Source organism: Solea senegalensis, linkage group LG1 (assembly GCF_019176455.1).
Source record: "Solea senegalensis isolate Sse05_10M linkage group LG1, IFAPA_SoseM_1, whole genome shotgun sequence".
Classification (NCBI taxonomy): domain Eukaryota; kingdom Metazoa; phylum Chordata; class Actinopteri; order Pleuronectiformes; family Soleidae; genus Solea; species Solea senegalensis.
In genome coordinates, this window is record NC_058021.1 from 17605196 (window position 1) to 17624831 (window position 19636).

At 40.6% G+C, this 19636-nt stretch overlaps 2 protein-coding genes across 2 annotated transcripts; both read right to left on the reverse strand.

Annotated features, from left to right (window-relative positions):
* Positions 1-2605: 2605 nt before the first annotated feature.
* LOC122766408 (meprin A subunit beta-like) lies at positions 2606-10863 on the reverse strand. The gene is made up of 14 exons (XM_044021243.1): positions 10818-10863; positions 10573-10646; positions 10358-10376; positions 10228-10263; positions 9988-10089; positions 9756-9873; positions 9055-9230; positions 7889-8107; positions 6996-7160; positions 5138-5368; positions 4594-5043; positions 4339-4509; positions 3088-3193; positions 2606-2986 (listed from the first exon to the last, which is right to left on the reverse strand). Exons 2-14 carry the CDS (start codon positions 10630-10632, stop codon positions 2890-2892), a joined length of 1950 nt encoding a protein of 649 aa, XP_043877178.1. The 5' UTR covers positions 10633-10646; positions 10818-10863; the 3' UTR covers positions 2606-2889.
* Positions 10864-17729: 6866 nt separating this feature from the next.
* On the reverse strand, positions 17730-19102 carry LOC122766509 (apolipoprotein A-IV-like). The gene is made up of 4 exons (XM_044021438.1): positions 19017-19102; positions 18857-18916; positions 18597-18747; positions 17730-18515 (listed from the first exon to the last, which is right to left on the reverse strand). The coding sequence occupies exons 2-4, from the start codon at positions 18894-18896 to the stop codon at positions 17939-17941; spliced, it is 768 nt and encodes a 255-aa protein (XP_043877373.1). The 5' UTR covers positions 18897-18916; positions 19017-19102; the 3' UTR covers positions 17730-17938.
* Positions 19103-19636: the final 534 nt, after the last annotated feature.

Genomic DNA, 19636 nt, shown 5'->3' on the forward strand with positions numbered 1-19636 from the left:
CCTCCGACGTCAAGGTAACCCCACTTCATGTCTCTGATCATTTCTTCATTTCCTACTCTCTCCCACTCTCCCAATCTGATGATCTCATCTCATCAGATATTGCACTTGTCCGTCGCAACATTCGCTCTCTCTCTCCCTCCTCTCTCTCCTCAACTGTTCTATCAGCACTTCCTTCAGCTGACTCCTTCTCCCTCATGCATCCCAACTCTGCCACAGACACCTTCCTCTCTACTCTGTCCTCCTCTCTTGATTCTCTCTGTCCTCTTACTTCCCGGCGGGTTCGTAAGTCCTCCCCAGCCCCGTGGTTGTCGGACTCAGTGCGTGCTGAGAGAGCCACGATACGGGCAGCAGAAAGAAAATGGAGGAAATCAAAACACCCTGATGACCTGCTTTCCTATCATTCTCTTCTCTCCACCTTCACTGCCTCTATCTCTGCAGCCAAACAATCTTTCTATCAGACTAAAATTCAATCCTCTTTCTCCCCAAAAAACTTTTCTCTATCTTCTCTAACCTCCTTGATCCCCCCACCCCCCCTCCTCCTTCCTCCCTTCTACAAATTCACTTTGTCAACTACTTCACAAAAAAGGTAGATGACATTCGCTCTTCTTTCTCTACCCCACCTCCCGATCTCACCACTCTACCAACCACACATTCAGCTCCTTCTCTATCCTCTTTCTCCCCTCTATCTCAGGATCAATTTCTTTCCCTAATAACCTCTGCCCGCCCCACCTCCTGCCCCCTTGACCCTATCCCCTCTCACCTTCTTCAGTCAATTGCTTCTGATCTTCTTCCTTTCCTCACCCACCTCATTAACACATCTCTATCATCTGGTTGCTTTCCGGACTCTCTTAAAGAGGCCAGAGTGACCCCCCTCCTTAAAAAACCCACCCTTGACCCGTCTGAAGTAAATAACTACAGACCTGTCTCTCTTCTTCCTTTTCTCTCCAAAACTCTGGAGCGCGCTATCTTTAATCAACTCTCCTCCTACCTGCACCGGAACAACCTTCTTGATCCTCTTCAGTCTGGTTTTAAAGCAGGTCACTCGACCTAAACTGCACTTCTTGCTGTCACTGAGCAACTCCACACTGCCAGGGCTGCCTCTCTCTCCTCTGTGCTCATCCTCTTGGACCTTTCTGCAGCGTTTGACACAGTTAACCACCAGATCCTTACTTCCTCCCTTCAAGAACTAGGTGTCTCAGGCTCTGCACTTACCCTACTCTTGTCCTATCTTCAAAACCGAACATATAGAGTAACCTGGAGAGGATCCGTGTCGGAACCCTGTCCTCTAGCTACTGGGGTCCCTCAGGGTTCTGTCTTGGGCCCTCTCCTCTTCTCTCTATACACCAACTCTCTTGGTTCGGTTATTCGCTCTCATGGTTTTTCCTATCACAGCTACGCCGATGACACCCAACTCATTCTCTCTTTTCCCAGCTCCGACACACAGGTAGCAGAACGGATCTCCGCTTGTCTGACTGACATCTCTCAGTGGATGTCTGACCATCACCTGAAACTCAATCTCGACAAGACTGAATTTCTTTTTCTCCCAGGAAAGGGCTCTCCCACCACAGATCTAACCATCACCCTCGACAACTCTGTGGTAACTCCTTCTCACACCGCAAGGAACCTGGGTGTGACACTTGACGACCATCTCTCCCTCACTGCCAACATTGCTTCAACAGCTAGATCTTGCAGATACATGTTGCACAACATCAGAAGGATACGGCCTCTTCTAACCCAGAAGGCGGCACAGGTTCTGGTCCAGGCTCTTGTCATCTCACGCTTGGATTACTGCACCTCCCTCCTGGCTGGTCTTCCTGCGTGTGCCATACGACCTCTGCAACTCATCCAGAATGCAGCAGCTCGACTGGTCTTCAACTTACCAAAATTCTCCCACACTACACCGCTCCTCCGCTCCCTTCACTGGCTTCCTGTAGCTGCTCGCATCCGCTTCAAGACTCTAGTGCTTGCGTTCCATGCTACAAACGGATCCGGTCCAGCCTACATCCAGGACATGATCAAAACCTACACCCCAGCCCGCCCACTCCGCTCTGCATCGACAAACCGGCTTGCTGCTCCCTCACTGAGAGGATCACAGAGGCACTCGCAGAACTCCAGACTGTTCACTGTCCTCGCTCCCAAATGGTGGAACGATCTCCCCATCGACATCCGGACAGCTGAAAGCCTCCACATCTTCCGACGCCGACTAAAAACACATTTCTTCCGACTCTACCTCGACTAAGACGACAAAAAAAAAAAAAAACTTGTATTGCACTTATGACTAGCACTTCATAGTTTGTTCTACTTGAAGCTCTTACTTACTTCTAGCTCTTATTTGTACCCAAATGTTTAAATGCACTTTTGTAAGTCGCTTTGGATAAAAGCGTCTGCTAAATGACATGTAATGTAATGTAATGTAATGTAATGTAATGTAATGTAATGATTACATCATCTGAGTTCTGCCCACATGATGTGTCAAGAACAAGCTGCAAGAACTCCAAAAACAAGGGCTGCAAGAACATAATGGCATCATTAATGTCTCACAGCCCTGGGAGGGAGAACTCATTTCTCTGTTCTTGTGGAGTACGTATAGGCTTTTACCCACAAATGTTTGTAGGGAAACCTTACTTTTTACTGTGCTTGTGACATCTTATGACATTTTATGAAAATTGACACATGGGTTAGCATATCTGTGTTTTATCCACATGGAAACAACATTGTGGGAGCACTGAAACGCTAATGGGTCGCAGAGTGAGAAAATCTGTCATCATGTGGATGAAGACATTTCCTGGACTGTATGATTGCCAGATAACACTTTGACAGGAAAGGTTGTGACATATCAGTTGTATTTAGTCAAACTGTAGCCATTGCTAACTAGAGTCAACAGCTTTACTACTCGGCTGCTGTTCTAACCAATTTCACAAGTGTAAAATGTGCGAGTAAATCCAAATACCTGTCATCAGTTGTTGGTTGTTTGGTGGGTAAAATCCTGTGAAAGACATATCATTATATAACAATTCGACATTTGTCTTTCAACTTCAACTGCTTCAAAATGAGAAGTTGTCTGAGTTAATTGACATAATGTTTTACCGTGATGAGCATGAGCCATAATCCACACCCCTAGGAGGATAAGTAATTTTCATTGGTGTCCAAGGATTACAAGGTAGCTTGCTTCCATTGACTAGAGGAGTGATATCTACAACAAAGAAAGTTTCAATATAATTGTGCAACTAAACTCATGGTGCTTTTCCATCATACATTTCTAGCACTACTTGGCTCTACTCGACTCTACATGGTTTGGTATCAGGCACATTGTATCATCATTATATCTATATCATTAAAACTAAAGGTTGGAGATTAAAGCATGTTTTGGGGATTTTAAGCATCATTTGGTTTGGTCATTGTGTCGGAACTGGAAGATCCATGAGTGCGACGTGCATGATTCTTCCCGTTCCGACACTCTCTTCCAATCTGTGCCTGGCAGTCTGTTGACGTCACATTTTAGTATTGTTTGGAACCTCTTTGGAATTGTCCAGTGTGTAACATTGAGAGTGGCATATTTTTGTGTAAGTGTGCCTTAAAGTTTAAAGTTAGTTTTTATTAATCCCCTTAGGGAAAGTTTTCCTCTGCATTTTGACCCATCCTAGAATTAGGAGCAGTGGCGCCCGGGGAGCATTGGGGGTTGGGTACCTTGCTCAGGGGTACCCCAGCCCTTTTTGGCCGGGTGGGGATTTGAACCGGCGACCCTCCGGTTACAAGTCAAGTTCCCTTTCCCCTTGGCCACAGGCTGCCCAACAGTGAGCCCAACCTTAGAACAGTGTTTCTAAATCTTGATCCTCGGGACCCATTGCCCTGCATGTTTCCCTGCTCCAACAAACCTGACTGAAATTAATGGGACGTTACCAGAGTTTTGCAGAACTTGTTGATGAGCTGACCATTTGAATCAGGTGTGCTGGAGTAGAGAAAGATCTACAACATGCAGGACAGTGGGTCATGAAGACCAGGATTGAGAAACATTGCCATAAAATTAGCCTTTTATATTTATTCTATGCAAGGGCATTACATTATAGATGCTGCGATCTTGCATTCCAAATGGAAAAGCTGGCCAGAGCATACACTTCATGATTTATGAAGGAAGCTTTCCAAACACATGGAGAAGAACAACATTCTCTCTGGTAGACAAAGGCCTCTGTAGTTTGCCAATGTGTTTGGGAAAAGGAGGGATGTGTGTAGGAATCCATTTGTTACAGTTGCAGTCTTACCATGCTGGACATTAAAGGGTTTTGTGACGTAACATTTTAAAAGTAGGTCAACAAAGAAAATCATTTTCAATCAGCTTGCCTTGGAAGCGATAGGCAAACATGGCATTTCCTCCCTTAATGAAGTCTCTGGATATCAGGTTTTCAAAGCTGAGCATGAAAAAGCCATTCACTGGTCCAGCATAAAAAGTCTCATTCTTCTCAGTGGTGATGATGTCGCCAGTCTTGCGAGGATCATCATACCAGACAATCGCTGTCCAGAGAAAATACAGTGGCATATCATGAAGTACACTGACTGTATATTTGAATTAATTGCTAATTGTTCTTTTAAATGTACCTGCAGAAGTGTTGACGTTTGGGTCAGTAGTGAAGGTTAATTCCTTGGACATGTGCAGCTGGAGATCAGGTGTCTGATCCACTATTTGAAGAACCACCTGCCTATATGGGCAAGGCCACTCCAGCTGGTCATCATATTTACCCGACACAAGTTGTATACCCATTCCCACAAACTCGTCATATCCTGCTACTACTATCCTGTAAGCATAGCCCACTTGCGTGTATTGCTTTGGGCCGAATATGAATTGTGCAGTAGTTGTGTTGAAAGTTTTCACAACATCGTTCAATTGCATGACTCCATGTGGACACTCTGTCTCAGACAGATTGATGTCATCGATTGAGAAGCCACCTGAGGAAATCCCTGCGCCTTTAACAATCTCAAATTCCACCTGGAAGTCCTTGGTGGCAGTTAATGTAACATAGTGGAGCCGCCAGTGAAATGTTTGCAAACCTGGAGGAAGGAAATATCACATGTTCATGATTTACCTGAGTCTTTAATGCCAATTACGGAAGATGATACTTATCAACATGGAGTCTAACATTACCGGTGATCTGTCCCATGAGGCGGCGACTTCCTTCTGAGTCCCTTTTACTTTGAAACTCTCTGATCCAAATGTTGAGGTCGTCAGACTCATGTCCACTGTGGTAATAGTAGAACTGGAGACACTTGACATTACACTTCCTGGTGGTGGTCATCCTCTGGGTCTCCAGCAGGGCAGAGTCTCCCATTCTTCCACTTACTGTGCTAGCATGCATGAAGTAACCGTCATCTCGACCTAAGAGGGTGTCCAAAATTCATTTGTCTAATGCTTAGGGGTGTACATCTCTCACTTATAGGATGACTCTATATGCATCCACATATATGGGCTTGGATTAAATTCACAATAGCCCTATTACCTATGGAGGGATTAGATTTGTTTGGTTCAATGTAATTAAATGTTATACAACTCAATTCTTCTTCTATAAAAATCTTACTGTGTACCTTTACCTTTACCTTTAGAATTTATTTTATGACAGATCTAAAGAAATGAGATGACAATTTACCCACTGGTAATTGTGGTTATTACTTGGACAGACATGGACAGAAAACCCATGGTCTAATATAGGAACAACCGTTTTTGAAATTGTGAAGTGCAGTCTCTCAGAAACACTCATGCCCAGGTGCCTCACAGTTGAGAAGCCTTAACTTTTCTTAGCCCAACATTGCAATGTAAAAAAAAAGCCACTCTAAGATTGAGAACAAAATGATTATTAAAATTTGTGACTAATGACGGAATTAAGAGCAAAGTCAGCTGAAAGAATATATACATCTAAAAAGAATTAGAATAATTGTTCTGTGTTCTGTCTGTTAAGGTTCTCAGTTGAAGCTTCTGACCAAAAATACAGAGATGAACAACCATTCACTCTCACACTCCTATGGTCAATTTAGAGTGTCCTATTAACTTACATGTCTTTTAAATTTGTGGGAGAAGACCAGAGAACCTGGAGAAAACCCATGCACACAAGAAGAGAACATGCACACTCCAGATAAAAAAGGCCTGAATTGGGATAGAAATCTGGCAAGCTTCTTGCTGGGAGGCAACAGGGCTAGCCTCAACGTGTGGCCCCACTCCATCTATTTACCCCCTAAAAACCAGACTAGATGATTATTGCTGTATTCCATTTGTACTTGGATCTTAAAATTTCAGAGGTCAGGCCCTGTGAATTCAGAAACTCCGAGAAATGTCACGTCCCCCAAAGTTAGGACTGCCACTTTTACTGTTTTTACACTTCTGCGCAGTAAATCATTTTTAGTACCGTTCAATTATTAACAATAGACATGTTACTACATCAACTGGTATTGCTTTTCTTCAGCAACTTTGCTGGAGGTGACATCACTCCCAGCTCCGAGTTCCGATGTAAATGGAACACAGCATATGACTGGGACGAATGACTTGGAACCTTCACGGACTTTTTTGGTGTTAACTTTGCTTAAACTGTACAGCTTTGGTTGGGGTTTGCTTTCTCCCTGTTAGCTGTTTTGTGTAAACTGCTGTCCTCACCCTCAACTGAACGTATGCTTAGCTGTATTTTTGTGGTAATGTCACAACATGTCCTACATTTATTTAATGCCTTTCTGGCCCTGGTAAAACAATTGTTGTGGCACTATGAAGTTAATTGTTAATCATAACCTAAATTGGTAATTAATTCATGAGACTGAATCAGTGAATTAGCTATCTTTTCTATGATTATAAAATTGATATTTTCATTGCTAATGTTATTAATCTTTGATTGCCAATAACTGATACCAAAGGCCCCTTTTTATGGTCCCTCAACTGATACAGGGTAATGATCCCCCCACAGATATCTAAATGTATTTATTAAATTAAACATGTAGATGACAGAAAAGTTGAAGTTTCTCACCACCACGATGACCAAGGCCTGTGGGTAGATTAGTGTGGTCAGAGTATGGACCGCCCTCTGCACGTGTCACCAACTCCCATTCAACGTCAGAATTTGAACAGTGTTTCATTTGACACATATTCCTCTTGGAGAAGCCACAGTACATCTTAAATGCAAGGGATGAATCTGTAGAGGTGAGTGAAGAAGGGATTTAGGACCACGTATCGTTGCATTTTCAGTCAATCAACCGTAAACAAGTTGTGTGCCGTAACTATAATTCAGACATCTGTTTTGCAGGTAGTGGTTTATTTTTGACGTGCATTATATCATTTTCCCTATCAAGACATTTCTGTTCAATTGTTTAATCACCTGAATGAATGAATGTAATGGTTGGTTGGATTTGGTTTACTAATGAGCTCAGTCTTATTCAATAATAATAATAAAAACTTTAATTTAAAGGTGAAATCTCTAAGAAATGTATTATATTAAAACATACAATACAAATCAGAATTAAGAATTAAGAATATATATAAAATAAATGATCATTTCCAGGCCGCAAACTGTTTCTGTTTCTGTTTGGTGTTTTGGTCTGTTGCACCAATTGGTGACCTTTTTAAATGCTTAAATTATCTGCTGTACACATTTTACACATCATCATGGATAAATGTTTTCCAAATTTTAAAATTTTAACCATACAGTTGATAATGGTCTCATGTGAATCATTTTTATAACAGTTTTTTCTTTACAATATTGTCTAGAAAACCTGTTTCTTGTAAGTGAAACATTGCCAACAATTTATTTTCGGTGTATAACAACATGTTGTGTTTTGTGCATTAAACCAATTAATTATTCATTCAATCAAACAATAAATATTCATTAAAAAGGAATTATACTACTTATGTCCAAGCACTTACTGCATTTGTAGCGGCGGTTCAGCTCCAGAGTATCACTGGGACTCATGTCCCGTCTTTGACCAATCACATCCTCGAAATTTGGATCTTTACTGTTAATGGTAGTCCCATTACCATTGCTGAATGCAAATTTGCCATAATGCATCACTGACCAATAGTCATAAGGGACTCCCATATCAGTATAATCTTCTCCGTTCACTTTGTCAAAATTGTAATCCAAACCTATGTGATGTACAGTAAATCAAATCACACCATTAATTAAATTAAAACAAGAGATCAACATCATACACTAATTATTATTACTATTATTTGGACCCAAACCTTTCACAATGATCACATATTTGACTGACAAATTTTCATCATACCTAATTTTATAGCTATTGTATCTGCTATATTAAATGAACAATCTCCACTTACTTTAGCATCTGCTATACACTTGCAAAAACATGCATATTTTTCTTTTTATATATATAATTAGGAAAATATTCAGGCATTAAGATGAGTTGTTTGTATAGCACTTTTCTTGTCTTGATGACCACTCAAAGCTGCTTTAAACTTCAGTATTGCCATCCACAGCACAGACCACTTAACATCTCATTTTTCATACACGTTCACATGCTGCCAGCAACGGACAGCTCAGTATTCTTGCAAGTTGAACTTGAATTAGAATACTTTTATTGCTGCACTGTTTCTGTGGTAGACCTTTTCTTTTGCATGGTCGAGGTCTCGGACGGGAAATATCCCATTTATAAAAGTATTCCTGCAAGTTCAGATAGTAGCTATGTTTACATGGACTCAAGTAATCAAAATACTTTAAAAGCCTGATTGGAATAAAAATATGTCTTATAAAGATGCCAATCCAAAAACTCTGGTGCGGTCCAGCCCGTTTGGGAAAAAAAATCATTCCAAACGACAGGGCTGATATATGCCGATCGTCACCCAAATTGGGGTTCATATGAACAGTTGAACTGATGTGCTGTGTTTCCATCATAGTATGGTTTGGTTTGGTACAGTGCAGTAGGCTACGGTTTGGAATGGTAAAGCCCTGGGTCATGGTTGCATTTTGACTGGTTGACAAACTTGGATCATGACACCTTTTTCCATGCAAATAAATTATATAATGATATATATATATATGTTATATTATGGGAATAATAAAATAATTAAACCTGTTAAGATGTTGTCAAAGTCAATGGTCACAAAGTTGTCTCTGTCAAATCTGTTGTGTTCATGATCGAAGCCGAGCGCATGGAGAAACTCGTGTTCAACCGTGGAAATCTCATCACAGAATCGGCCAATGGAGAGCACCTGCTCACCACTCACCTTCCCAACGTATGAGAAACATCTAAAACAGAAAAAGAACATGCTTTCATAGTTTGGTATTATACTGGTATTATACTGGGAGCCTTTATAGAGAAAGAAAAAACACTTCTGTGCAGAGGCACTTCTCTCTTCTGCTTTTTTTTACCCCTTTGTGCATTAGCAGACCAAGTTGGACCCCGGCTGGCACATAGTGTCTTGAAAATCCTTAAAACAATACAGAAAATACTTTTCCATTGACTTCAGAGCTTGTTGTCAAAAATCCCTCATTGTCCTCAACGACGTCCACAACCACACCCCATTTTAACACCTAAGCAGGGCCAGTCATGCTCAGAATGGGAGACCGATCAGGATGGAAAGAGTGTAAATGTAACAAAGACCCATCGTGATGAAGAATGAACTAAAACTTCAACATCAAACCTTTTCTATCGTTCGCACTTCAGTTCTCAACGACCCAAAAAACCAGAAGAGCAGACAGACTACGAGTAGCAAAACATTTTTTTAATCAAAAACTGTAAGGGTAAAAGACACAAACGTAAACAATACATACCCGCCTAACTTTTTGACAATGATGTAATCCTCTTCAGAGTCTCTGAGTTTGAAGTCAATGCATGACTTCAACCGGAACTGCTCAAAGGCATTCAGGATGACTGCTTTAGCATTGATTTCTTCCATTGTTTTATGAAGAAAAACAAGAAGATGACAATGTCAGTATATTGCTCACTCACACTCACTGATGATTCTCTCTAGGTATTTGATCACACAGGAAAAAAAGCATTTACCAAGGCTTTCATCCAACACATAGGCGATAGGGGACGTCCACAGTCTGTTGACATCACTAACAGAACTCCTTAGAAACTTTGACACCATAATATCATCTTTTCCTGAGCACAAGATAAGCAGACCAATAATTAGTGGTCATACAGTAATGGCATCATTATGGATATTGGCATTATATGGAAAAGTTGCTATGTCAAATATAAAGCTGACAAATTTCATGGATTGATATTTTTAGATGTTACCATGGTTTATTTCTAAAATGTCGTCGGTTGTCCATTCTACAAAAAAGAAAAAGAGGTGAGATGAGATGATTCCCGTTAAAGTGAAACTAATCAAGTTAAAATCATTTTTGAAAACCAGTAATAATATTACTCTGGAATGTTGGTGTATTCTGGAAAGAAAGAAAAGAAAAACAGGACACATCACATAAAATGTCATCAGTGGGGAACATTACAACGACTGTGACTACACTAGTTTACATGTAAAAACCTCAAATTAAACATTTGAATTTAGAACATTTAAGTGGTCATAGTTCAACAAGATACTGCACATTTGAAAGTTTGCAGTAACAATAAATCATTCATTACTTTTAGGCTGAATGTAGATGAAACTGCCAAGTTCATCACAAGGAAAATGAAGCCTTTCATCCTCGTGGTCCAACCTTAAAACAAGAGATATTATCAGAAACAATTGAAGTGATTCTAAATATTAAAAGTAAAATGGAATAAGTGTACCATATACAATTTATATACTATATACAGATTTTTCATTTCTCTCAATTGTCAATTGTATTTTACGTGGAAGAAGATATGAAAATGACATTGATGCTTACCGTCTGTCACAGGGACTGTCCGGTTTCTGAGCAACAATGAGAGCGTTTGTCTGTCACTGGCTGAGTTATACGCAGTGACGACAACACGTTTTCATAACAGAAACAGGTTTTGCATTGCAAAGCATCGCTGCTGTCAAGACAAAAATCTGTCATGTAACCTACCGGCTAGTCAGGCTTCTCAGATTTTTTTTGATAGGATTAGGTTTAGTACATCTTTTGTAAAAACACAAAAGATAGGTCTATGGCGCTCAACACGTTCGCTGCCTCTTCTAGAATAAGAATGACACACAACAAAAGGTGATGATGAATTTAACCTCTGCACTGAACCAATCCATTTTACACACCAGGAGAGGATCCTAGATTCTGGGGGGCCTCGGGCAAAATGGCCTCAGCTGTACAAGGAAGGAATTAAAAAATGTATATACTGTATATATCCAGATGTACGACAATAAATAATCAGTTCAAATGAGAAATTCTGTGCAAGCGTGTGCAAAAAAATGACATTAAATTAGCATAAAACCTGGGTAAAGTACAGAGTTTGTGCAAAGTACGGAATAAGTTATTGTTATGCAACAGGTGGTCCACGTGTTCCTCTGTCAGACAGAGCAGATGCGTTGAACAGTCTGTATAATTTATATCTGTCTCAACCGATTTTGAAACATAAAATCCTTTTCATTTATAGCACGGTAGACATGCTTCACATTAAAATTGAGATTTTCACATTTATCTGTCAATGTTAAAATAGGTTGAGTACTCATCGATACAGGAGTAAGGAGTACAGGAGTATGCACCTGCATCAAAGAAACGATGTCACGTCTTTGTCAGATGAGGAGGTGGTGTTGGACATGCAGGTTTTGAAACACAGGTATTTCCACAGTCTTTGTCACAGTCACCCATGACTCGCACATTCGTTTGTACGCTGTGTTTTTTTTTTCTTCACATGTTGATCGTTTTGTTATATCACGTTACCTGTTCAGACACAATTCACTACATGAATTAACTGTGGTACACTAAATTAAAAATCAGTTACTTTACATATAAAAGTTACCATTACCAGTTGTGATGAGTTACAAAGCTTTTTGTTTGAGTCTATTCCAGATCACCATCAGTGCCTCATTTAGAGATGAAATGGGCTGTGGACACGTGCAAATAATCAGACAATCAGGAGACGAGCGATTCATCATGTGATGACTGGAAGCATGACAAACAAAGGGAACAGTTACAAAGGTCGACGTGTGCTGTAAAAACTAACACTAAAAGCTCCTGGAAATTCTGATTGATTTGACTTGACTCTAGTACACTAAAAACCTACTCAATTACACTAACGCAAGTAACACTAGTCCAGTTGTACCACCTCTGGAGGTACACTGCATATGGTACACTGGTTGTTCGTCTCCATAAGTTGGTCCTGTGATGGACTGGTGACCTGTCCAGGGTGTAGCTCGCATTTCACCACGTCACCTGTGATTCGCGGAGGACGGAAAGTGCCACAATTAAATAAAAAAATACAATAATTAAATTATTACTTAAATGTGTCATTAATTAATTAAAATACCAATTTATTTAATGTAAAAAAAAATATTATTTCATGTTGCTATGTTGCAGTGCATCATTCATTTATTTTATCTGTTACTGTACGAGCCGGTGAAATACACTCATCACACTAAAGTAGACGATTGTGTGCACCATGTATACCTGGGGAAAAAAAGAACAAGGGAAGAAAGAGACATTCCAGACAGTTTCACCAGGCAAAGGCACGTCCTTTGTAGCCTGTGGTATGATATGTGAGACTTCATGTCATACCAAGAGACAATGACAACTGACAGCACATGAACATGAAGTGCAACTGAAAATGCAAATGACCCTAACCTGTAGGACAGGATCACTAGATGTAAGGATGTAAATGTAAAAACAGTAACATTGGGCCTGCAACAGAATCCTGACAACAGATTTATCCAAAAGACTCAGCAGCTACAGTGTGTTTATTTAAATGAAACACACTGTCTTTTGTCTCCCATACGTCTACACTACAGTCTTTAACATGTCTAACTCAAAGAGATGCATATGAATTTGTGTCAGTATTTCAAATCAAATTTTATTAGGGTTAGGGTTAATTAATAATAATTTTATTTGTCAAGTGCGAAATCACAACATACATTCTTTCAAGACCGCGAGCAGATGGTTGTATTGGGAACTGTCCAAGTACTAAAGATGGTCTTAATGTCTTGATGATATTATAATGTTATTCATACAATAGGCAACTAAATTAGATTACTATATATACTGATATCAATTTCATTAATAAAATTATGACTATACTACTAATACTTACTGGGTAGTATGACTTCCATGGGATTAGGTTAACTGGACAAGTATGACCGTGAGAGGAAAGGGTTATTCATCTCTATATGTACTAGCTGTCCAGGGTGAACCTGCAGCACGGAGCTACAGGTACCTGCAGAGCGAGGAACAAAGGGGAGTGAAAAAATGAAGCTCTCAGTATGGGAGTTTCCCCAGCCTATAGGTCTATAGTTCAGATTCACCTGAGCCAGTTTCGAGTTCCTGTCGAGTTCTGTCACTGCAAATCATCGGCATATTTCATTTGGCAGAGATTTAACGCCCGTTTAATGCCATTCCTGATGTAAGCCTCACATTTATTCGGGCAAATGTCCCCCGTGCCTATGATCAGTCGTAGAGATTAGGTACCTTGCTCAGCCCTTGACCTGATGGGGGTTCGAATCAGCAACCCTCTGGTTACAAGTCTAATTATTATCCGCCCAGCCGCGGGCTGCCCAGAAAACTGATAAACTGTTACTCATCAATGTTTAAAAGCTGATCTGCAAACGGTTCATGTGCATGTAGTAATATGGTCAATATGGTAAAGTTATAGTCATATGTAATATGTATCAACGAAAGCTTGATCGTGTGTGTGGATCAGTGTTGGGGTTTATGGTTTTGGTGGAACTCAGTTTTTCAGGTTTCGAGGAACTTGTGCTGCCCTGAAAGCAGCTGCCAGTGTGGGAGTCAGAAAACCTCCCCTTCCTCTTTCTTATCATCAACAATGCCATCAAACCAGATGTTGTTGTCACAAGAATGACTGTGTTAAAATTCAAGTTACACAAGTGCTCCTTTCTCACACACGCTTTGTGTTTTTCTCTCGAAACCCCTCAGTCCAGTTTTGTCAGATTCTTCTAACCATTTACAGACAGTTCCTCCTCATTTATTGATTCCCTCATTAAACTCATTCATTTTTGTATTTACTTTCCTTCTCATAAACAATATTTGTATTAGCAATGACATATTCAAGCTTGGGCCACACGGTGGTGTAGTGGTTAGCACTCTCGCCTTGCAGCGAGAAGACCCGGTTTCGAGCCCCGGTTGGAACAAGGGCCTTTCTGCATGGAGTTTGCATGTTCTCCCCGTGTGTGCGTGGGTTCTCTCCGGGTTCTCCGGCTTCCTCCCACAGTCCAAAAACATGCAATGTGGGGATTAGGTGAATTGGACACTCTAAATTGACCATAGGAGCGAGTGTGAGAGTGAATGGTTGTTTGTCTCTATCTGTGTGTGGCCCTGCGATGGACTGGCGAACTGTCCAGGGTGTACCCCGCCTATCGCCCGATGTAGCTGAGATTGGCACAGCACCCCCCGCGACCCTCTGGTTGAGGATAAAGCGGTTAGATGATGACTGACTGACTGATATTCAAGCTTTCATTCAAGACACTGAGACATTATGAAAATGAAAACCAAACAAAAACATTTCTGAACTAAGTGAGTGTCAAAAATACAGTTCCAGTGAGTATGAATGTTCATTGGCCAGATACAGAACACCACAAAGTTAGTAAACATTAAAATGACGTGCTTAGACAAGGGCAACAAACCTTTACACCTGCTCCTATAATACTTCTGCCTATACTACACATAGTACTGTAATTCTCCATGTGATGCAGTATTTATACAGTTCTGCCACTGGGTGGCAGTGTAGCACCATCTGTTGGGAAAACACTCGCATCCCATTTGATCAAGTGTCCTTTTACACAAGTAAGCAGCAATGCCCCACACGACAACAACTACTACAGCAACTCCCACTGCTACTACTAGTACTACTACTAATTACAGGCAGGCAGAGGCAGTTTATTGTCATGTTTACAAGAACACCACATTGGAAAGCGGACGCAAGCTCTCACTATAAAAAACATATGAAACAAAATAAATTGATAAAGAAAAGAAACCAGAGTTTAAAATAGAGACAGACAAACACAGAACAGACTAAATTAAGAACACAGGCTAAAGAGACAAATGTCCTTGTGTGCCTGCGTGACATATAAAGTGCCTCATTCAGTGACAGCTCATGGTGAATCTGCAGAGGTTTATCCATTGTGTTTGTGTGGCCAGAGACGTTCATCGTTTGGGTAGAAAACATCATCTGGCTTTTGTATGTCTGTTTGGCCTGTTGCAGAAACATGATGGCACAAAATGGCGGTCAACAAATCCTCTCAAAAGTTACACACTGCACCTTTAATTTTTGCAGTGTAGCGTATGCCTTTCAGTCAAACTACTATGTCTAGCTTAAGTTAAGTTACAACGACTGTCCAGGCCAGTTTGGGTCCCACTGAATGTACACATGCAATAATAATTATAGTAATTTGACTCCCAAACACATTATTTCTGTGCACAATTTCAGTTCGACTAACATGTATTTTAACATATAATTCTACTTTTATTCAGAGTATTTTTTCGACATCTAGGAGTAGCAATGCTTAATTGGTGTTAAGACAATGAGGGAGATTTTTGGTCCATTTCAAAATAAATGCTCTGTGCCCCAGAATGTTTGAGAACTCCTGGGTTATAATAAACCTTACTTATCTCACTGTAGAAGAGGACATTTTTCTCACTAAATAGAAAAAATAAATAGAACACCTCAGAGGGAATGCTGAGATTCAAGTCAGAATTTTCAGAAAAGTCTGAGTTTATTTATCAGAGTTTAGCGTAGTTTATTTTATTTTTGCACAATATATATATATTATATGTAAACGTAAAATGATAGCTTTGAGAGAAAAATAAAGGAGGATTTCTGAGTGAAAGTTTTGTTGTTGTTTTTAAATTCTGGCAAATTCTATTAATTTTGTTTTTTTTTTAATTATGTGAATTAAAATTCACATAATCCGTACAGTTCAGATACTCTTTTATAAAATGAATGTACTCTCTGGAATAAGGGGGTCAGTAAATCCAAGAACTCAAGTAAACAAGTAGCTGTACTGAACTAAAGTAAGTAAGTGGATGTTCTTTAGCCTATAAATAAGTTATCTTTGCCCTCCAAATCAGGTTATGTTGTAAAAATGTGTTGTCTTTTGTTCATTTTAACATCATTTCACTTTTTAGGGGAATGAGTGAAATATAAAATCATTGTAAAGCATCTAACTTAACACTGCAGTACATCTCGTGACAGTGATTGTGCCCTGAAACCAGCCCCATTCATAGGGGGCAACAAACCTGAGGGCATCAGTGTGATAGTGTGATGTGAGACTTCACGTAGCCACTGATCTGCTTATCACACGACTGCTAACACAGCATCTTATCTACATCACAACAACACTGAAATGTTTGAAGATGTGTCTCGTTCAAACACCCCTCCCCCCAGTATGCAGCAGGCCCTCGGTTTAGAATGCAGCCACTAGGATTATCACCTTAACGGTGCCTTTTGGCTGTTTTGACTGATAATGCATCATGCTGGGCACCCACACAAGTGCTAATCAGGTATAAAGCGGGCTGACACGTGAAAATGTGAGCTCAACATCTGCATTTGTAAAGTCTCGGAGAAGTCAGCGGGAGTTGGAGCAGTTTGCATCTCAGAGGATTTAACACTTTAAAATGCTGTAACGATCCCAGGGGCAGACTTGAGTTCTGAGGAGAACAAACTTATATTCATTTATCCAGTAAATAAAAAAAAAACCATAAACTGTAAATATTAAGCCCACACGATATCTTTCTATAACATGTTCATAAATAAATGGTTTGTCTTTTGATTTTAGGTGACACATTTGGCCGCCTTCTTTCACATGTCATTGTTTACAGCAGAGGTCTTAAACTCAAACATCAGGTCCTGATCCATTTTGCATCATAAACATATTTTTTTATTGTGGACTTTGTCATTTGAATTTGAGACCCCAATGTTAATATTGTGGCCCTCCATATTATTCTCTACCCTTCAGGTAGCTCTCGGTCTCAAAAAGGTGTGTGTGCAAAAATAACTAATTCTACATTTTAAATAAACTAATTCTAGTACGGGTGTCCCTAATAAAGTGGTGAGGCAGTGTGTACGTGTGTGTTTGTGTGTGATTGTGTGTCTATAATTGTCATTAGACTCTGACCCTCCATGTTGGATGCTGGCACAGTCAATAGAGCAGCAGAGTGAGACAGATAAGACTCTGTGTCATGCTGTGGAATAATAGGAGGTTACACAATGTTTGTTACATATTACAGAATAATTATTATTATATTATTATAATAATATATTATTATTAATATTGGCTCAAATCACTTTGAAGGGAGGCAAACGAAGACATCTTCATATGCAACTCTGTTATTTTCTGTAATCCTGGGCCTCACACATGTTTTCCATTTGAGTGGTGCCACCAGTAAAGTGCAGTTTCATGGCAAGTAACGACAAGTCAGAGAATAAGAACAGTAGTGCATCGCTCTGGAAATAAAGTAAGCAGTGACACAAGCCGAGGCACGTTTACACACAGTTTAGATGAAAACACCAGCTGCCTGTTAACTGTGACTCAGGACCACAGTGATCCTCAAATATACTGTATGTTGTGTACTGTGTTAAAACACACACCATCATTTCCATGTGAGACACATTCTGTATAAATATAGCACAAAGAAGATTAAAATATGACAAACTATATGTTCCAGATTCATGAATTTATTAGTTTAACATCCAATAGAAATTACAAAAAATACTCAGTTCATAACATATAATAAAAAGTACATATATACACGTTGTATTTAGAAATAAATATGTGTTGTCATTTTGGATACAGTACAATTCAGATATTTAAATTATGTCATGGTTGAAACGGAGGTAAACAAGGCTGGTGATGGAGGAGGATGGAGGACTAGTTAGCATTGACGAAGGACTCATAGAAGGACATTAGCTGGGCTTGGATGTCCTGGGTGTACGGGTCCAGCCTCTCTCTCAGGTCCTCAGCATAGGGAGCCACCATTTGTTTCACCAGGTTGGCTCTGTGTCTCAGCTCAACCTCCACCTTCTCGGTCATGGGGGAGACCCTATCCTGGAAGTCCTGCAGGTGCTGGTCCACCTTCTCCTTCAGGTCACCGGTGTAAGGACCCAGCTGAGCCTGCATGTCCCTCACACTCTGCTCCAAGCTGGTCTTCAGCTCCTCGGTCCTCTGCACCAGCGTGGTCCTCAGGGCCTCGGAGTCCAGGGAGTCTGCGTAGGGAGCCAGCTCCTGCTTGAACTGCTCCACTTTCTGCTGGATCTGGGCCTTCATGTCCTCAGCATAGGGCTCCAGGCTGTCCCTGACGACGACCAGCTCGTTGGTGAGCACTTTCCTCAGTGTGTCAGCCTCTTTGTGGATCTTAGCCATCAGGTCCTGAGCGGCAGGGGGAAGCTGCTCCTTCAGGGAGATTGCGTACATGCTGCCAAAGGAAACGCTATCTTCCAGACGAGCACTAGGAGGAAAATAAAAAGTGGGGGTTAGACCAGGATGAAGGCTGTATAATACCAACAAATCAATCAATCATGTCACTTACTTGACTTCCTGACCAAACTGAGACTTCCTGATCATCTGCAGGGTGTCATCAGCTGTCTGTGTGGCCTTGGCAACGTAGTCCCAGAAAGAGTCAATCAGCACTTCCATCTGCGGCTTTGGTGGATCCGCATAGAGAAGGTTGGCATGGCAGCCTGTAGAGGAAATGAACATAATAGATTTTATTCTCATTGAACAACAATAAATCCAGCATCAGTTTAGGTTTATGTTAGTTTTGCATTAGCTATTAAAACAAAAACCTACCAGACAGCACTACAATGGCCAGTACCACAAACAGCCTCATGGTTGTTGTCTTGCTTCTTGCTGAAAAACAATGATGGAGTTAGTTACATTTTACTGACTAAAATCCAAACCATTTATTTGCTCTGAGGATGTTCCTGTTGTAATGTCGTGTAACTCTTACCTCCTGTCACTGGCTGGCTCAGGGATTAGCGAGTGTTTTTGCGAGTGTGTGTCGTGAGTGAGTGTTTCCGCGTATATATACTGAAGCATGGTGACTGTTGTCGTCAAGAGCCCAAAGTCCAGGAGTCCCTGCCCTGTTGTCACTGAGGCTCTCCCTCCTGTTTCTGCGGCTTCTCTGGGCTCCTATCACAGGGCAGACGTTGATGTGCGAGCAGTAGTTCTCCTCTGACCTCTCTACAGGAAGTATCGATAAACGAACCACTTAGCTCAGGACTAACAGTCCACAGATAACTCCAGATAACTTTGGCATCCACACACAAGTGGACTTTGTATTAGGGTCAGGCGATGCGGATAAATTGGCACAAGGCCCTTGAATGCCGTCTTTATTTTTCTATTGAAAAGAACTAAACATGAGATTAACCTAGTTAATTGTCTTCAGCAGGTACAATGAGTTACTTTTGCATAACCTTAGTACAATATTTTCTTGCTGCTCGTAAAAGGTCGCTCTGTATTTTCCTTACTTTTCATGGAACAAAAAGCTCACGGCACACTCTCTCCGAGCATAAAGAATGAGAATATGAAGAGCTATATGGCTAAGAAAATAGAAAATATGAATTATTG